The 18,137-nt window shown below is 40.5% G+C and overlaps 2 protein-coding genes across 2 annotated transcripts in view; one reads left to right on the top strand and one right to left on the bottom strand.

Annotated features, from left to right (window-relative positions):
* The first annotated feature begins 142 nt into the window (after positions 1-142).
* SKP2 (S-phase kinase associated protein 2) lies at positions 143-14,110 on the top strand. Its single transcript, XM_008932112.2, has 9 exons — positions 143-503; positions 4,620-4,731; positions 5,008-5,151; positions 5,732-5,866; positions 7,182-7,280; positions 8,778-8,905; positions 10,497-10,548; positions 11,200-11,307; positions 12,420-14,110. Exons 1-9 carry the CDS (start codon positions 158-160, stop codon positions 12,631-12,633), a joined length of 1,338 nt encoding a protein of 445 aa, XP_008930360.1. The 5' UTR covers positions 143-157; the 3' UTR covers positions 12,634-14,110.
* An 812-nt stretch (positions 14,111-14,922) lies between these two features.
* Positions 14,923-18,137, bottom strand: part of NADK2 (NAD kinase 2, mitochondrial) — a 32,445-nt gene continuing 29,230 nt past the window's right edge. Inside the window, 1 exon segment of the mRNA XM_029961521.1 lies at positions 14,923-17,707. Coding sequence (XP_029817381.1) covers positions 17,569-17,707 — 139 coding nt within the window. The 3' untranslated portion in view covers positions 14,923-17,568.

The following is an 18,137-nucleotide window of genomic DNA, read 5'->3' as shown; positions in this document are numbered from 1 at the left end:
CCCGCCGCCTCCGCCAGCCCCATCGGGGAGCGGGGCGCCCTCATTCCCTGGCGGGATCTCTCACCCGAACGTGCCAGACCGAGCACACGCCTGCTTATGGCTGTTGCTGGTGCTTCCAGCGCCCACAGATCCCCCGTTTTGATCGCCCCGCGTGTGGATGTGGGTTACGTGTGAGTTTGAAATGCTGCCGTGCGGCCGTCCCCGTCGTGTGTTCGGTCGGTCTGGCGGTACCCTCAGAGCCTGTGGGTTTTGCTCTGTCTGCAGGAAACACCTCCAGGAGATCCTATCCTCCAGCACTAATGTTTCCACCAGCTTGGACTGGGACTCCAGCAAGACCACGGAGTTCCCGTCGAGCATGGGAGTGTCAGTCCTTAAGAAAGACAAGCTGGGCAACGAAAACATGCCGCAAGACCTGCTGGTGTCATCAGGCTGTCCTGCTCCAAAACGGCAGAAGGGGTTTGTTATTGTGCGCCGGCCGTGGCTGCTCCGAGAGGCAGAGCCAGGTACGATCACCCCGGTCCAGGTTCTGCTCACGCTTCAGTAGAGGTGGAGAGTGGGCATCACAAGTTGCCACTGCCTTATTGTTTACTTTTTTTACTCTTACCCAGCAGAATGTCACTTTCAGATCTGGTGGCTTTCAGGCCTGGGTTGATAAACCCTGTTTTATGTAAGCCTTTAAACAGGGGTGGTGTATCTGGCTCCAGAACTGTGGCCAATGAAAAGCATGGATCTCTCCTGCCTAGTCCTGACAGCTCCTATCTGTGTGCTGGGGATTTGTGCTGCATGTCTGTGTGTCTATCTGCTCTTTCTGTGTGGGACATGGGTGGCACCTTGGCCCAGCAGGGCCTGTTGCAAATGAATGTTTTAAGGTTGCTTGAAGAATCACTGGCAAAGGTATCAGCAAAAGCAGATTTAATATAAAAGTGAAAGCACAACGAAGTTCATGGGCATTGTTCACTCTACTGCTTGCTAGATGGTTAAAGCACACAGAGAAAAAGCAGTAAGATCTAAAATCAATCACTCAAAAACAAAAGTCAGCCCAAAAAATAGCTATGTTGAGGCACAAGATTGAGTAGACCCCCTGGCTAAACTTGAGCCCCGGAACTGACCAACAGTTTAGGCCTAAAAGTTTAACAGTACATAACAGCACTTAATTGATAGCTTCAGTTAATTTAACAAAGGATTCATACAGAATTTACAATAGGCACAGCAGTAACTCACTTATAGGCATAACTTACAGATCTAAAGTATTTGAGAATCTAAGAGAGCAAGATTCACAGTACATTTGCTTTAGTTTGTTCACTCTCAGAGGCACACAGACCTGAAAGAGTATATACAAGGTATATACTGTATATACAAGGTATATACAGTATATACAAGGTATATACAGTATCCACCTGTGAAAAATTCCCCTTGAGTTCAGTGAAGGACTCATGTCAGAAGCCTTTGCATCTTCTCAATGGGCAAAGAGTTGAGCCTCAAATACTGCATGTATCAGCCCAGGATCTGTCATTATCGTTTAGTGGTCCTCCAAGTATAGCAAATTTGAGAGTTTGCTGGCTCTGCGAGGCCCCCCCTCAGAGGGAGATGCTGGTCACAGCCTGCTGTGGTCCAGGAGACCTCAAAAGGAACAGGAGCACAAGTGGTGTTCCTGCAGTAGCAGGGATGAATGAGGAGAGGAGTAGGAAAACCCATCTTATTGATAAAGGATTGGTGCCGCCAGCAGAGTTTTGTTTTTACTCGACCATGGGGCAAATTCTGTGTACCTAGTCTGCCAGAGTCAGATGGGCTTCTATCTAGCAAGGGCAGAAGGACTCTAGCCCATAAGTTGTTGTGGTGATCAGGAGGGCTTTAAACTAAGTTTGAAGGGGGAAAGGGTTGAAAGCAGGCTCTCCAGAGATGAGCCTAAGGGTGGAAAGTCAGAGTTAGAAGTTAAATCAGCAGCTCAGCTGAAGTGCATGTACACCAGTGCACACAGCATGGGTAACAAACAAGAGGAGCTGGAAGCCATCGTGCAGCAGGAAAGCTATGATGTAGTCACCATCATGGAAATGTGGTGGGATGACTCGTGTGACTGGAGTGCTGCCATGGGTGGCTACAGGCTCTTCAGAAGGGACAGGCAGGGTAGGAGAGGTGGAGGGGTGGCTCTATATGTTAGAGAGTCTCTTGACTGTAGAACTTGAAGTCAGTAACAATAAGGTTGAGTGCCTGTGGATCGGAATCAAGGGGAAGGCCAACCAGCCTGACATCCTGGTGGGAGTCTGTTACAGACCACCCAACCAGGATGATGAGGGTGATGAATTATTCTACAAGCAGCTGGTGGATGTCTCAAAATCGTCAGCCCTTGTTCTCCTAGGTGATTTTAACCTGCCAGATGTCTGCTGGGAACTCCACACAGCAGAGAAGAGGCAGTCTGGGAGATTTCTAGAGCATATAGAGGATAATTTCCTGCTTCAGCAGGTAAATGAGCCTACCAGGGCTGGGGCCCCTCTAGACCTCCTGTTCACAAACAGAGAGGGGCTGGTGGGAGATGTAGTGGTTGGAGGCCATCTGGGGCACAGTGACCATGAAATAATAGTTTTCAATACTCAGGGATGCAAGGAGGGCCATCAGTAAAACCTCTGTGCTGGACTTCTGGAGGGCAGATTTCAGCGTACTCAGAAGACTGGTTCAGAGGGTACCTTGGGAAACAGCCCTTGAAAACAAAGGGGTCCAGGAGGGATGGACATGCTTCAAGAAGCAAGTCTTGAACACACAGGAGCAGGCTGTCCCAGTGTAGTGAAAGGCAAGCCGGTGGGGGAAGATGACTGGTCTGGCTGGATAGGGAGATTTTGAAGGAATTTAGGGAAAAAAAGAGAGCTTACTGACTGTGGAAAAAAGGGCTGGCTACTCAGGAAGAGTTTAGGAATATAGTTAGGTCATGTAGAAAGAAAATAGAGAGACAAAGGCACAATTTGAACTCAATCTAGCCACTTCTGTTAGGGATAACAAGAAATGCTTTTACAGATACATCAATAACAAAAGGAGGGGCAAGTAAAACCTCCATTCTTTGTTTGACATGGGGGGGAACATAGTCACCAAAGATAAGGAAAAGGCTGAGGTATTTAAAACCTTCTTTGCCTCAGTTTTCAACAGTAAGACAGGTTGTCCTCAGGACAACTGGCTTCCAGAACTGGTAGGCAGAGACAGGAAGCTGAATAACCCCCCTTTAATCCAGGAGGGAACATTTAGCAACCTGCTGAGCCACTTGGATCCTCACAAGTCTATGGGACCAGATGGGATCCACCAAGGGTGATGAGGTAGCTGGCAGAAGAGCTCACCAAGCCACTCTCCATCATCTACCAACAGTCCTGGCTCACTGGGGAGGTCCCAGATGATTGGAAGTTGGTGAATGTCACACCAATCCACAAAAGGGCTGCAAGGAGGACCCAGGAAACTGCAGGCCCGTCAGCCTGACCTCAGTGGCTGGCAAGGTTATGGAGCAGATCATCCTGAGTGCAGTCCCACAGCAGCTACAGGATGGAAAAGGGATCAGACCCAGCCAGCACGGGTTTAGGAAGGACAGGTCCCATCTGACCAACCTGATCTCCTTTTATGATCCGGTGACCCACCTGGTGGATGAGGGGGAGGCTGTGGATGTGTCTACCTGGACTTCAGCAAAGCCTTTGACACCATCTCCTGTGGCAGACTCCTGGAAAAGCTGCAGCCCATGGCTTGGACCGGGGCACTCTCTGCTGGGTTAGGAACTGGCTGTTGGGCCATAAAGGGACTGGCAGGGAAAAGAGCAGGACTATAACCTGAAGACCTTGGACACTTGAAGGGGTTATAAGATGCTGGGTTACTTTCCCTGGTGTCAAAATGTGTTTTCAGTATGAGTGAGTATGGGATGCAAAATAAATAAGCAGCTCTCTCCAGACACTAGGCTATCATATGGAAGGTGGGAGCGACCTCAGACAACCCTGTTTTTAAATAAGACTGAGTGCTGGGTCATAGGCAGCTGTAGCTGAGCTTCACCACCCAGAAATTTCTGATGTGAATTTCAACACCTTCTGGAGCCCTATATCTACTTGTGAGAAGCTGAGATTGTACCACATCCTTTCAGATAATTCTTGGGGTGGAGATAGCATGCCTGTTTTAGGGAGTAGTTTATAGTACCTGATTTTTTCTGTGTATCACACAAAAGCATAGCTCACCTTGAGCTCCCTTCTGGGACCCTTGCATGCATAGGAAGAGTGGGCATTTCAGAAGGGAAAAAAATAAAAGAGGATCACACAAGCCTTAGAATAGAAAAGCAGTAACTAAGATGCTCTTGTTTCCCAATTGAGTATGTGAATAATGATTATTGTCATTTTTATCAGTAAAATTGTTTTTCCATGGCTTTAGTACGTATAGAGTTGATATTATGGGAACTTTTGCATTTGCCAGGCATGACTATGCAGAGATGGTAATAATATCTTCCTACACTGAAGAGCTGAAAGGGGGACAAATAGTGGGCTGATGTCTGTATAACCTAGAGAGGTTGTAGAAGTGCTTTTAACAGCCAAACCAAACAAGGCATCTGATCAGCAGGCAAGAATCAATCAGCTTTAACCAGAGTGCGTTTTGCTCTTTCCCTAAAGGTGTTTCTCTGGATGCGCTTCCAGATGAATTACTTTTGGCAATCTTTGCATATTTGCCCCTAAAGGACTTGCTAAAAGTTTCAGTGATTTGCAAGAGATGGCATCGTCTTTCGTAAGTATTACTTCTCATAATTTAGTACTAAAGAAACTTCCATTTCCATGGACTGTTAAATGATACGGTTGTAACCTTGTTTATTCATGTATAATTCAGTTTATGCCATAGGTGGGTTATATGGATGTATAATCAAAAGATGCTTCACATATTTTAACATTAATATAGTCTATTAAATAGTTTTCCCTCCTCTCAGTCTTTTTTTTGACACTGAAAACTTTCTGTGGTTGTTGTGACCCTTTTGAACTCACTAACAAGTAAAATTCTATGCCTCAGGTTCGATGAATCTCTCTGGCAGACTCTTGATCTCACTGGTGGGAATCTGCTGCCAGGAGTGCTTGGACACTTGCTGCCCGCAGGTGTTACTGTATTCCGCTGCCCAAGAGCCTGTATTGGAAATCCATTGTTTAAAACAACCGAGTAAGACCTTTTCTGCATGTTCTGGATCCTGAAACCCTCTCTCAAATATTCACAGTTTTTCTGTGTAGTTTTGGTTTTAAGGTAGTAGCAACCAGTAGCAGTATTTGTGCTGTCTGTGGCCTGTGGAAGTGCTGATCAGTGGTTAGACATGTTTTGGAACAGGAGAATCTGCATTCACCTGTCAGCTATTTAAAACCAACCCAGTGTGATTTTTTGAAAGTACTGAGTCTTATAAGGCACTTGCAGAACCGTTTCTTGGTTCATTTCTTGTAGAACCAAGAATTGTCACCATCTCCAGCATTTTATATGGGACACGACACCCAAAAAAAATTATTTAATTGCAGCAGGGTAGACTTTCAGGTGTTATGAGGAATTGTGAATGCCTGGAATATGAGTTCTGCAGTTTTGTCTGGTAGCTTAGCAGTAGGCCCAGTGAGTTTAGTCATATACTCAATGTGCAGCTGAACACAACAGTAGAACTAGTTTGTGCAAGTTTGTATGGTTTCAGTGTGTGGGATATATTTGTGAAGCCTGTTTTAATGAAATTTTAATAACTTGACCTTTTTTTTTTTTTTTTTAGACTTCTCAGACTGCAGTACCTGGATTTGTCAAACTGCACAATGTCTGTTGCAGATCTCCAGAGTATTCTTTGTCTGTGTGAAAGACTGCAGAACCTCAGCTTGGAGGGACTAGTGCTTTCTGACAACATCATCAAGTGAGTGACATGTTTGGAAATATTCTGGAAATACCTTCTGTTTTGTGCCATCGTTTTGTGCAGGCTAATGAAAGAATGCAGTGGAGAGTTGTTCCTTGTGAAGTCTATTGAAATGGCCAGTTTTAAGCACCTAACAGAGCAAGCTGGCAGGCTAGATGAGCTGCCTGTTCCTACCTTCCAAGAGATGAGGTGAAGATGAAACACCCCTATAGAAAAGTGTGTCTTGGTGCCATTTTTTTTCCAAAAATTCCCCAGAGTAGGAGGAGGTTGGAGAAACTGCTCATCTCTCTAGGGTTTGTGTCCATTGGCTGTTCCCACATCCAAGCTGCACAGCAGAACTACTTTTAATTTCCCATTTTTGTGCTCCCAAGAGAACTGTGTGTTTGGTATGCAGGTTCTCTTCTCTTTTAAGGGCTCTGGGTGGCTCTACCACCAGATGCTCATTGTGCTTCTGCGCTACTGCTCACTTCTTTGTTGAACTTCACTCTGAGGTTGTGGAAAATTACAGATTCTGTCAAGCAGGTGAACTGTTTTTTTTGGTTGTACTGAAAAGACACTCTTGGGTGTGCAGTCAGTCTCCTGTTCAGTCACATTAGGTGATTGTGGAGGTGCCAGGACCATAGGTCAGATGGCAGAGATTCTGGCTGTCCTGCTTTCTGATGCCTTCCTCACTCCAGAGAGGGGGAAGCAGACACAAATCAATATAGTTTGTTTTTTGATACCAGGTGAAAACTATGTGAAAACTGCATACTCATCAAGCATTAATGATGGAATTTTATTGCCTTATGTACAAACGTAGATACTGCACTTGAGTTTTTCCAGGTTTTGCCAAATGCATGTCTGCTCTAGTCTTGCAAACAAATGTGTTCAGGGGATGCTATTTGGACATGTTTTGTTGTAGAATGACCTCCGTCTTGCAGAGGGATGACATCAGAAATGGGATTGTTGCTTTGTCTTTTGTTGAGGCATAGTCATTTCTGATAAGCTATGGTATGTGTGTATTGGCATGCAACAGAAGGTGGTGAAAAGAAATCTTTTCCTTGTAAACGTGGTAGTTTATAAACATGCAGACTTGTCAGGAATGTCAACTAAATAGACAGTTATCCTTTTCAATGTTGTGCTTTGATTTAGCAAGTACAGAGTTGAGACCCTTAGTGACTCAGGTTTGTGAGTTGATTAAAGATGCAGTACTGCTTGTTTAGTGAGTCACTAGTGCCTGGGATCCTAGCTCTTAAAAATAATCGCACATCCTAGCAATGCCAGCGATGTTCCAACATTTAAATTTTATCAGACTTTTTTTTTTTTCCCTCCCCAGGAGCATTGCTAGGAATCCCAATTTGATACGACTAAACCTTTGTGGGTGCTCAGGGTTCTCTGCAGAAGCCTTGGAGATGATGTTGAGCAGCTGCTCTGCGTAAGACAAAACCAGTTTTTGCTGTTCCTGCTTACTGCTATTTCTGAGAAAAAGGATCCTTTTTATTTTTTTCCTTGGGCCTCCCAGTTGTACTTGTATCTAACACCTTTTCTTTTTTTTTATGTGCTTGTTTCTTTTCCTAAATGCCTAACAGTTGAATATTAGTGGAATAGTCAGGTAGTTTCTCTCCATCAAGCTATTTTCTTCTGTAATAGCAAAGATGCATTTTGGTAGTTTTTCCTTAATCATCCTTGTTGGTGGATAAACCCCACTTATGTCCCTTTCATATCCTGTAAATTTGATTTTCTTAACAAAAACAGTATGTGATTCTCACAAAGTGAAAGTGTGTGTTTTGAAACTGGAAAGTGGAATCCCAGAGCTCTCTTTGCAATCAGAGTACAGCATGAATGCCAGAGAAGACTGTGCCTTTCCATGGTAGAATAATCCTTCAGTAACCTTCTAGTTCATGAAGCACTGTGTTCAGATTTACAGCTCTTCAGAGATTAAACCATCTGCTGGCAGGAAGTCATTGAACTGAGCCCCAGTGAGACTGGGATTTATATCCCAATCTTTCTGCTGACTTCCTGTGACATGCGAGACAACGTACTTAATCTTTCCTTCTGCAAAAGCATGTTTTTTAATCAAATTGCAAGTTAGTGGACAGCCAAAGCCTTAATCTTTCTTGTTGCTTGGTCTGGTTACTTGGATCATGAGCTCTTTAGAGGATGGCAGTCTGTGCAGTGCACAGTGAATAGCAGATGGCAAACCTGATCCTGGGAATGCTAGTGGCAATTTAACTGTTTTTTCATTTATGTAGAGATTGCCAGCTAAATGCTGTACTTGTGCATTCCTTGTGTGTTTGTCCTCTGGTTACAGCTACACCACCTGCACACAGAACAATACTTCATCCAGCCCCATGGTGATAAACTATAGGTAATCAAGCACATAAAGAGAGTTAAGCTCACAGCATGACCAATGTTTATATAAAACTATAAAGTATTTTATGCTAATTAGGATTAATTGGTCATCTGACCAGTGCTAATGATGGATAGTGTTTTTTCCTTTCAATGTGACCATCTGTTCAGTAGTAACAGATTCAGGTCACAAACTCTGATGAAAAGACAGTGTCTCCCTGTGGCAGTCCTTGGAGAGAGACTCCACTTCCTAAGATAGTGAATCATTCCAGGTGGAACTGGATTTGGGAAGTCACTCTAACCCCTTGCCCAGATCAGGATCTAAAATTAGCACTGGCCAGGTTGATGAGGACTTTCTCTGGTTGGATCTTGAAAATATCCAAAGACAGACTCTGCTGGGTAACCTGCTCCATTAATTAGTGCTTAATCATTGTCATAGCAGAATTTCTACTCATGAATACAGGAACTTGGTAGTAGGCGCGTTACAAGTATTTCCTTTAAAAGTATCAACTGTAATAGAAAAATATCAGAACTTGAACTGCATTTCATTCTTGTTAACAACTCTTTGTTCATTTGTAAATAGGCTGGAGGAGTTGAACTTGTCCTGGTGTGCCTTCACAGCCACACATGTCAAAGCAGCAGTCAGTCATGTTACTTCAGAAATCACCCAATTAAATTTAAGTGGATACAGAGAGAATCTACAAATAGCAGGTAAATAGCAGCATGAGAAATCTTTATCCCATTGTGGGATAAAACAACAGGCTTTATATTTTCTTCTGGTTGGCATCCACTCTGTGTAGAGAAAAATCATGTACTAACACTGATTTTATGCTCTGTATAGCATGAAGTTGTTGATGTCAGAATCTTACTCATATTTCTAGCTCAGACAAGAAGGGTGAGATGATTTTTCTTCTGAATTTAAAAAGAATCAGGTGAAAGCTCATTTCATCTTCAGTTTAAAGGTATAGCCCTTACTTCTGAAGTGAGTCCTGGAAGCCGGACTTGGTATTTTGCTGTGAATTGGCCTTCCAGATACTGTTCCTGGAGCTTTCTTAGGGCTTCTACTGTTGTGGCTGCTGAAGGCATCTTCCAAAGGAGAAAAGTCACAGTAACTGCTTGAGTTTGAGACTGACATACAGATGCCAGTTAACTGAAAGGCAAATAATCTCAATAATCAGTATTTAACTATTTGCTTGCTAATGGTTCTTGGAGGAATAGTTGTGTAAAGTTGGAGAGTAATAGAAAATGCAGATAAATCTAGATTTGGGGAGAGGGTACAACAAAACTAACAAGAGCATAGATAAGGGCTGATATTGCTTTGGTGCTAAAGAGAAATTAATTTTCTCAATGAATGAATTTGACAGTGGGGCACTAGCTGAAATGTCGGTGGTGACCTCTCTTATTTCTCTTTTAACATCACACAGACCTCAATATGTCTTCTCCTTATGAGGAAATATGCAAATCTTATCTCAATCCCAAACCCACAAACAAATATGCTACATAATCTCCTTCACATCAAGAATTTAAACCTTCTGTTGACTGGACCACTAGAGACAACGTGCCAACCTCTTCTATTTGCCAAACACTGAGTGACTTTACTCTGTTTCAGTGCAATAGATATGCCATAAGACTTGAATAGTGCATTAATCATCATCATTTAGGTATTGTTTTCTTTAGCTTTTGCACATGAATTCTTAAATACCAAAGCTTTCTTGCATGTTGTTTAGCACCTTGCTAATAACAGTGGCTTTTAAGTGATAGTGATATCTGAGCCACAGGTGAGTCAATGCTATTTGCACACAATGAAAAGGTCTCAAGAATTTACAGTTTAAATCAGGAAAACTATAATTTTGTCATGAGGAAAGAACTTTCTGTAGGTAAAAATAAGGATGCCTAAACTTGGTGCTCTGAAAGGGTATTTGATGTGTGGTAAATTTCTGTTACTTTTTCACTACATGTAATTATTTCCAGCATCTCACCATTGCTATGTCTTGGTAGATTTCACAGAAATATCACTTGAATTACTCCCTTGCTGAGTTGGTGGTGCAACTGACTTTTAGGGACACTTCATGGAACTAAATGTATCTGCTTTGCTGAGGATTAAAAGAAGTCCATGTAAGGTATCTTGATAGGCAGTCTGTATGCTGTCTTAAGCACGAATCTTTTAAACAAAAAGTTGAGCTTTAGTTGTGGGGTTCTAGTAGAGAAGATACAAATGAACATAAATGGAAGTGAGTAGGCCGTATAAAGCGTGTTCATCTTGTTACTGAAAGGTGGACTGACTCTGTGTGACTCTTTTTAGATGTGAAAACACTGGTGGAAAGATGTCCTTTTCTTGTCCATTTAGATCTCAGGTAAGATCTGTGCAGCTAGTCCTTAAATCCTTATGGCTCAGGGGATTAGCAGTAATACATGATTGCACAGCACTGCACAACCAGAAAATACTACCTAGGCTAAAACTACAAAAGATTTGCTATCTGGCATGACCTAATCTTGAAGATTTCTTTGCCATCTCATCATAAATATTATATACCTACAGGATTTATTAACTAGCAAGTGAGGTAGTTGATAGGTGGAATGGAGGAAAGCATTTAGATGCCTACAGTTTATAAGCCAAGCATCCTAGAGAGAGTTTAATTCTTCTCTGATATAAATTAGTTACTTGGCTACATAACAGTAAAAAGAAGGGTGTATTTTGGTTTTGACCTAGTCAATGACAGTATTTTGAAATCTCTCTGTGAAGAACTTATCTATTCTTGGCAGGAGTTCTGCTGCAGAGTATCTGTGTGAAGAGAAACTTCTGCTTCACTTGCCCTTCAGTGATAATCAAAATTCCTCCCCTCACAGCACGTATACACTAGAGATGGGTTGCTTCTATATTGAGCAAAAACATACTTTAGTGGTAGAAGTTGATGTTTATTAAATTTCTTGGCCTGAATTTTGGAAATACCAAACTTACTGCTGCTTTATTCCTCAGCCTTTATTTAATGTGCTCTTCTGTACAGTGACAGCATGATGTTAAAGCCTGAGTGCTTCCAGTATTTTCGGCGACTCATGTTCCTCCAACATCTTTGTCTTAGTCGATGTTATCAGATATCACCTGCTGCCTTGATGTAAGTAATCTCTGAATAGTTTTGGTTTGCTACTCATGCAGAGGGTAAGTTAATTTAAACTTGCTTTATTTTAGGTTTAGAATTGCACGTACTGTTTTGAAAAGCTTACTGGTGTGAGGAATTGTGAATAAAACTGAGATAAAATAAGCTGCTATAGCATGGATAGCTGCTATAGCTCTAGGTCTGCTAGAGCATGTACCTTTTGAGAATCCAGACTGGAACCAAAGGTGTGTGAGATAATCTCTCAGTGATATCAGTCTGCATTCATGGAACTGGCTGCTCCATGCATGCATTAGTGGCATTCTACCAATGTTACTCATTACCGAACTGGAGTTTCCAGTCCTGCCAGTGACCAATATTGATGTCAGTCCTGGACTTCCGACTATGCAGCAAGATTTGGAAAAGCTGGCAGAGTTGACAGTACCTGTTGACTAGCTAACCTCTGTATATTTTTGTGAGCACCTTTATTAGTTATTAATTGCAGCTGAAACACTTAGAGTTACTTGTTTGTGGGGGTTTTCCTGCCTTTTATTAGCATAGAAGCTTTCAATCTCAATACTTTAAGGAAGGATGTCAATCCAAAGAATGGTCAACAAGAAAAAAAAAGATTGTGAGTGGAACAAGACTATTAAAAAATATGCATCTGAAGAACCTTTCCTGTAGCAGTATGTGCCTGAGCCTTTTGACTTTGTCCAGTAAGATACACAGTTCATATAATGATAGGGAAAATGTAAAACAATCAAGCCAGGGATGGATACTCACCAAAACATTGCCACAAATTGGAAATTGATAGTACCTAGGGGCTTGTTTCCTCTGAACCATACCCTGAAACTTCATCTGGGGCAATTTCTTCCACTTGTTCTAAATTGTTAAGTCCAGGGAAATGAAAGGGGAAGAACCAGTTGGTTTTCAATCTGTGAGAGAGAGATCAGCAAAAAATAATATATTCATCCAGTTTCATGAAGTATCAGGACAGAGAACCAGTTTCAATTAAATGTGTTTAAGTAGTTACCCTCTTGTAAAAATTAGCAGAAATGGAGTTCTCTAGCTTGGGTACAGACTGAAAAAAAAAAAATGTTTTTAGTTTCATGATTGATTTCATATTTTTCTAGAGAACTTGGTGAAATTCAAACGTTGAAGACTCTTCAGGTGTTTGGGATAGTGACTGACAGCTCCCTGCAGCTCCTAGAGGAGGCACTGCCTGCAGTGAAGATCAATCGTTCACACTTTACACCCATTGCAAGGCCAACTGTTGGCAGCAAAAAGGACCATGAGATTTGGGGAATCAAATGCAGACTGACACTGAGAAATCCTAATTTCTTATGATATGTACAGTGCACTGGATGCAGTGGACACACTGTGCATTGAAGCTCCTTAAGAAACAAAGTGCTGGAGCACCTTTAATCATAGTACTGTTATTGTAAAAAGCATTCTAATTTGGTCTTACACCTTAATGATGTTTCATAGTATTTTTTAGCATTGTTTGTACTTCAAGCCTTTAGAGATCTGATGATCTGTGAGCAATTGTAGAATTTTTCAGGTTTTTTTTTTTCTTTATACAGGGGATCTTTGAAAAACTTCCAGTTAACTCCTGGAAGAGTTAATTCCTCTTAGTTAACCTTTGCAAGCCGTTCCTTAACTCCTGGAACAGCTTGCAGAGGTGCTAGGTATCTTAATAATGTTTATTAAGGAATTTGCAGAGCTCAAAGTGAATAAGATATTAAACCTATTCAACTACTTAATTGAACAAAATGCACAGTAAGATGAGAAGCTCTGAGTATAACAGAGGACTGAGACTGAATTAATCAAACTTGAAAACAGTAACTTGGGGATGTCTACACTAAAGCAGCTAAGAGAGCTCAATACTGTACAAGTTAGGAGGCAGCATAAAGGAGCTACAGTAAAGTTTTTACTTAGCAGGCCACAAATGATACTTTTGTATTCAGTATTGTGCGCTGCTAGCAAAATACAGTCTGAGAAGCCCATTCAGAATTAGCATCTGTAAAAATAGATGTTGGTTATCCATGCTGGTTTGATGTGGTAGTGCTAGGTTTTCTGATTAAATGTTACAGAACCTTAGTGTAGCTTCTGTGAGTCTGATCTCAGATTAAATTTCCTCCAAAGAACAAGATCTTTCAACTGCAACTGATATAGTGGTAAAAATATTGCAGGAGGAGGGCTCAAATGGTTCTAGATATGACCAAAAAACCAAAACATGGATCTGCAGCATAAGAATGCTGGAGGGAAGAGATGCTAGCAAGAAACATCAATTTTCTTTTGTAATAGTTTATGTTTGTAGTAGCACTTCACTTTTTGTATCTGTATCACTAACCACTGTTGTCTAGTGTGGATTTTTTTTTTTAAAGTCATAGAAAAAGCTGAGTAACTATCCAAAAAAATTTAAAAAAACCAAACCAAATAAAAGGATAGGGACAAGTAATGACTTTAACTGAAACTTTCATCTGCATCTATTATCAGGGTCCTTGTGCTTCAGGCTAGAATGTTCCGAAAGGTGTTCTATCTGATAAGTTCTAGGACAAAACTTGGACCCTGTGTAGGGTATAAATATGCTGTTGTTTTTCACATGAATGCAGTCAGCAAGCAGGTGAATTTATTAATGGATGTTTAAGAGTAGCCTACGGCATTACTGCAGGGCTGTTGCGTAGGTACAGTTTTTCCTGTTGCAGTCTGAAGAAAAGCATTCAGGTATTAATTATCTGGTGATGCAGAACACCTTACTGTGGGAAGATTGTATGAGTACTAGAATTTGCTTTATTTAATTGACTTCCTAGAGTACAGTAAATAAAACACATTATCATGCTAATCTGTTTTGTTTTGGTTTTTATTCAGTTTAACAGTGTAAGTAACAGTTGATTCTTTACAAAGATGTTAATGGGCAACATACCTTGTGAAAACTGGAGAAGTAAGGGGATTTGGATATTCTACTGCTTCACCATTTGCTGCCTTAGTTTTAAGCCTTAAATTACTTCAAGGAAAAAAGTAAATTTATGCAGCTTAGCACTACCATAAATACTTCTCCCTGTGCACAATGTAACTCCATGCACCTTCTGTTGCATTTAATAAAGATCTAAGAAATTGCTACGTTGTACAAAATGACTGATTAATGGGAGAATGCTTTCCCTAATTTCCCCCCAACTTTGTGTAAAGGGTTACAAAGAGGGGAATTTACCCAACCAATGTGTAAACTGGTGGTTTAGAGGACAGGGTGTTATCATGAATACATTTAGCATTTACTAGACTGTGCTTTAAAACCATCTACAGAACTGGGACAGGAGTATGGGTTTAGCTAGATGGAATAGTCCTGAACTACTTTCAACTACCAGGTTCAGTGTTGGACTATCACCCATCTGTTGGTTACGGTGGCAGCTGTAGCAGACACACAGTGAAAGTCCCTGGGGTTAAGGTGCACCACTGACCTCTTATTAATTTATTTTCTCACTCTGTGCAATTCATACCAAAAACTGCTACATAGTCTCTGCATTATACCTAAAAGCATGAAGGCTTACAAACCACTAAAGGAACCTGAACAATAACAGAAGAAGCTGAGTGCATGAAACACTTTTGAAAGTCGAAATAAGGCACAGGAGAGCTTCATTTATCAATTAACCTTTTCATTTTTATTACATAATGTATAAACACCACGTGGAGAGGAGAAAAAAAAAAGGCAAAGAATGACAGGTCTAGTTTAACAGAACACCATGTGGACTGGCACTAAATGAAAAGACCATGGATTTGACTCAGCAGGTAGAAGAGGTGCAAAGATCACCGCCAGTCCATGCAGATTAAATCAGTGTTAAACCAATACTCTGTCCTGTCATGGAATACTGTCTACCAGGTAAATTGTACTGTAATCCCTTGCAATAAAGGATCCTTAAAAAGTATTCTACAGTTCTTCAATAAAAAAGGTAGCTGCTTCTCATTTATTATAAATTTCTGAATCATCCTAATTAACTTAAGCATTCACCAGTAAATGCTTCAACAGAAGTGCAATTAAATTATAGACAAAACCAGTAGAGGCCACTCGTGAGTAAGTCAGGCTTCCATTTCACTAAGTTAGGAATTTGTGAAAACTTACTAAGTCCTAAACCAGATCATAATTTGGATCTGTCAGGCCTGAAAACATTGTCTTTTAGTCTTGACATTCATAATAAGGAATGGCAGGCATGTTTAAGAGGTATGCTTACTGATCAGACTAATCAGTCTCCATTAAAACATTACAGCACACAAATACCTAAATAAGCAGAGGATGACATTTCTGACATAATTTGTCTATGCAGGTGTTCAATACCTAAATCTGATCTAACAGTGGCAAAGTCCTAGGAAGTAATAAATTAGCATTAATGGCATTGGTGGGTTTGGGGGTTTAACAGAATATTGACTGGTGTACTAGGTAGAGGCACATAAACCATCCTTAACTGGTTACTGATGGAGTGACAGCTAAAACGCCCTAGTTTGTGTGCACACAACCTTAGAAAGATTAGTCTTTTGCATCTTTACCTTTAGACAAGTTTTGCAGATTTTTTTTAGACATTAAAGACTTTATTCTGATAGCTCCTGAACTTACCAAGTTTTGAAAACTTATTTGGCTACTTTTTTTTCCCTTCTGGCTGTGCAATCATGATAGCCAGACAGTGTAAATAACTCACTTTGCAATACACTTAAAAGGTAAAATGTACACAAACAGTGATAGCTTATTCAGAAATCTCCATCAGTATCACATTTTCCTAGAACTGAATGGTCAAATGAATTTTCTCTAAAGTATGTTTTCATTTTGTGTTCACTCAAGTCATAGAAGAAAAAATCCTTTATCTACTTCCTCCACCTGTAAAGAGCAGTTCACGTTTTGCAAGTGGCAGCAAATATACTGATTGGCCACAATGGAGAACACTTCCATTAGACCTGAGAACATCTGTTACAGAAGTCTCTCCGTTCAAAAGCAGTTTAAAGAAAACTCACTTTTGGAAGCTAATCTGTAGTAGACAGGACAAAATATACTTTTTTCAAGTCATGTGGTAGAAGAGTTCCTGCTGTAGGAATATTAACTTTGTCAAATTCTGCCCTCTCTTCTATGCAATTATCAGCACAGATTTAAAAGGCAGTCACAGTTTACAGTTTCTCCAAAACATTATTAAAAAAGTCACTTCATCTTCTATAATCAGAACTTTGTTTTTCTATTATCAACTTGCTTACCTAACATGAGCAGAGTACATGTAAAATTCATTTGTTGCCAGTTAAATATCAGTAGAATTCAGCACAGGATTGGAACTTTCTGAGGAAGGTGAAAACATATGGTGAGAAAACTGGAAGACATAGGTATTAACTTGTGCTCCAACTCCTAGTACACAGGATATCTCATTCTTCTTCAATTATAAGAAATTCATAACCTAATATTTCAAACTATTTAACTTAATGAGGCCAAATATCTTTCTTAATGATAGCCACCTACATGCACTAGTGTGACTGAACACCTGTTTGCCAGTTAATCCACTCAGTGAAGGAATCTATCTTACTTCAACATGATTTCTATAATTTGTAAATCCCCATTGAAGGGCTTAAGAAAACCTCTGGGTTTCAAGTCCCTCTCTAGCCAGACAGAAAAAGTAAAAGCTACCTCATTCAAGATGTACTAAACCAGACTTTTACTTTTGATGTAAGCCTACAAAGTAGAAAAAATACTGGAAGAACAAAAAAAAAAATTGCCACAAATTGTATGAAACTACAAAGTTGTACAATTTTTGAAAAGCATACAAAAGGTTTGTGTTTCCATTTCTATTACATCAACATCATGGTTTACCAAAACCTATATATCCTTGCATCAAATTGCTAGATTGACAGTCAACTTTTCTACAAAAGTGTATGTATGAAGGTACTTAGTTTCAGTCCCAGACTGTTACTAAAAAACTGTACATCTGAATATTTAATGCTACTGACTTAATACTTGAACCCAACTACCTGTGTTTAAAAGGCTGTTCTTTCATGTTTGCCTTACAGGTTAAAATGTCAATTTTCACTGAAGTTAGAGGTAACACTTCAGATACATTTCTTTTACACCAGATGCAAAAACAGCTTAAATATCAGGCTAATGTTTCCCCAACCCAAAGGAATGAAAAGCATTTCAAGCTTCCTCTAAATGCTCTTGCATCTGAAAAAGCCAACATCCAGTATAATGCAGCATTGTGATATCCCCATGGTTTCCCTCTATGGATCCATAAATGTTTCAGCAGAAGACACGAGGGTCCTTCATTCTTCCAGCAGAACAGTGCACAGTGCATCCTGTGTGTCAATCAGTATCGATGCTATCGCCCCATCATTAAATTCAAAAGATGTTCCTCCATCCACAACCATACAGGCATCCCAACAGCGGGAACGGACACAGACTCTGCAAAAACCCAACAACTCAGTTTTCACAAAACAGCTCAAACATTTAAGTATTTCACAGAAGCACTCAACAATAAGACTGGTTTTTGGCCCTTCTTCTGCGTGGGCCAGTAAATGCTTAATCACATACTTAGAGAACCATTTAGCACGGTACCAAGCACTAGAACCGCCCCCAGTTATCTCTGCTTTGTGTGGATGTAGCAAAGAGTCCAGGGAGAACTGAAAGACTTGTTCAAATAATTGCTCCCGGAGTCTGAGAACAGCCTATAACTTAATATTTGGTGTTGAAAGCTGCAGTTTAGGTATATTTTTTTAAAAGAAAGCTACTGATGATCCCATTTAATCATGATCTACTTTAATCTTCACAGAAAAGTTTTCAATTAATTTATGATTCTAACGCATTGTCTTCATGTTAAGTGAAACATACAGTT

The sequence above is a fragment of the Manacus vitellinus genome, unplaced genomic scaffold, assembly GCF_001715985.3.
Source record: "Manacus vitellinus isolate BGI_N305 unplaced genomic scaffold, ASM171598v3 scaffold_36_pilon, whole genome shotgun sequence".
Lineage (NCBI taxonomy): Eukaryota > Metazoa > Chordata > Aves > Passeriformes > Pipridae > Manacus > Manacus vitellinus.
The sequence above is the reverse complement of the archived record's forward strand: the minus strand, read 5'-3'. Positions and strand labels throughout refer to the sequence as shown.

What these genes read in the sequence shown, in the direction of transcription:
- SKP2 (XM_008932112.2), top strand. Translation starts at nt 158, where the DNA reads ATGTGGGTTACGTGTGAGTTTGAAATGCTGCCGTGCGGCCGTCCCCGT. An exon ending in AAGAGATGGCATCGTCTTTC is followed by an intron (nt 4,732 to 5,007) that starts GTAAGTATTACT and finishes TCTATGCCTCAG; the next exon opens with GTTCGATGAATCTCTCTGGC. An exon ending in CTTTCTGACAACATCATCAA is followed by an intron (nt 5,867 to 7,181) that starts GTGAGTGACATG and finishes TTCCCTCCCCAG; the next exon opens with GAGCATTGCTAGGAATCCCA.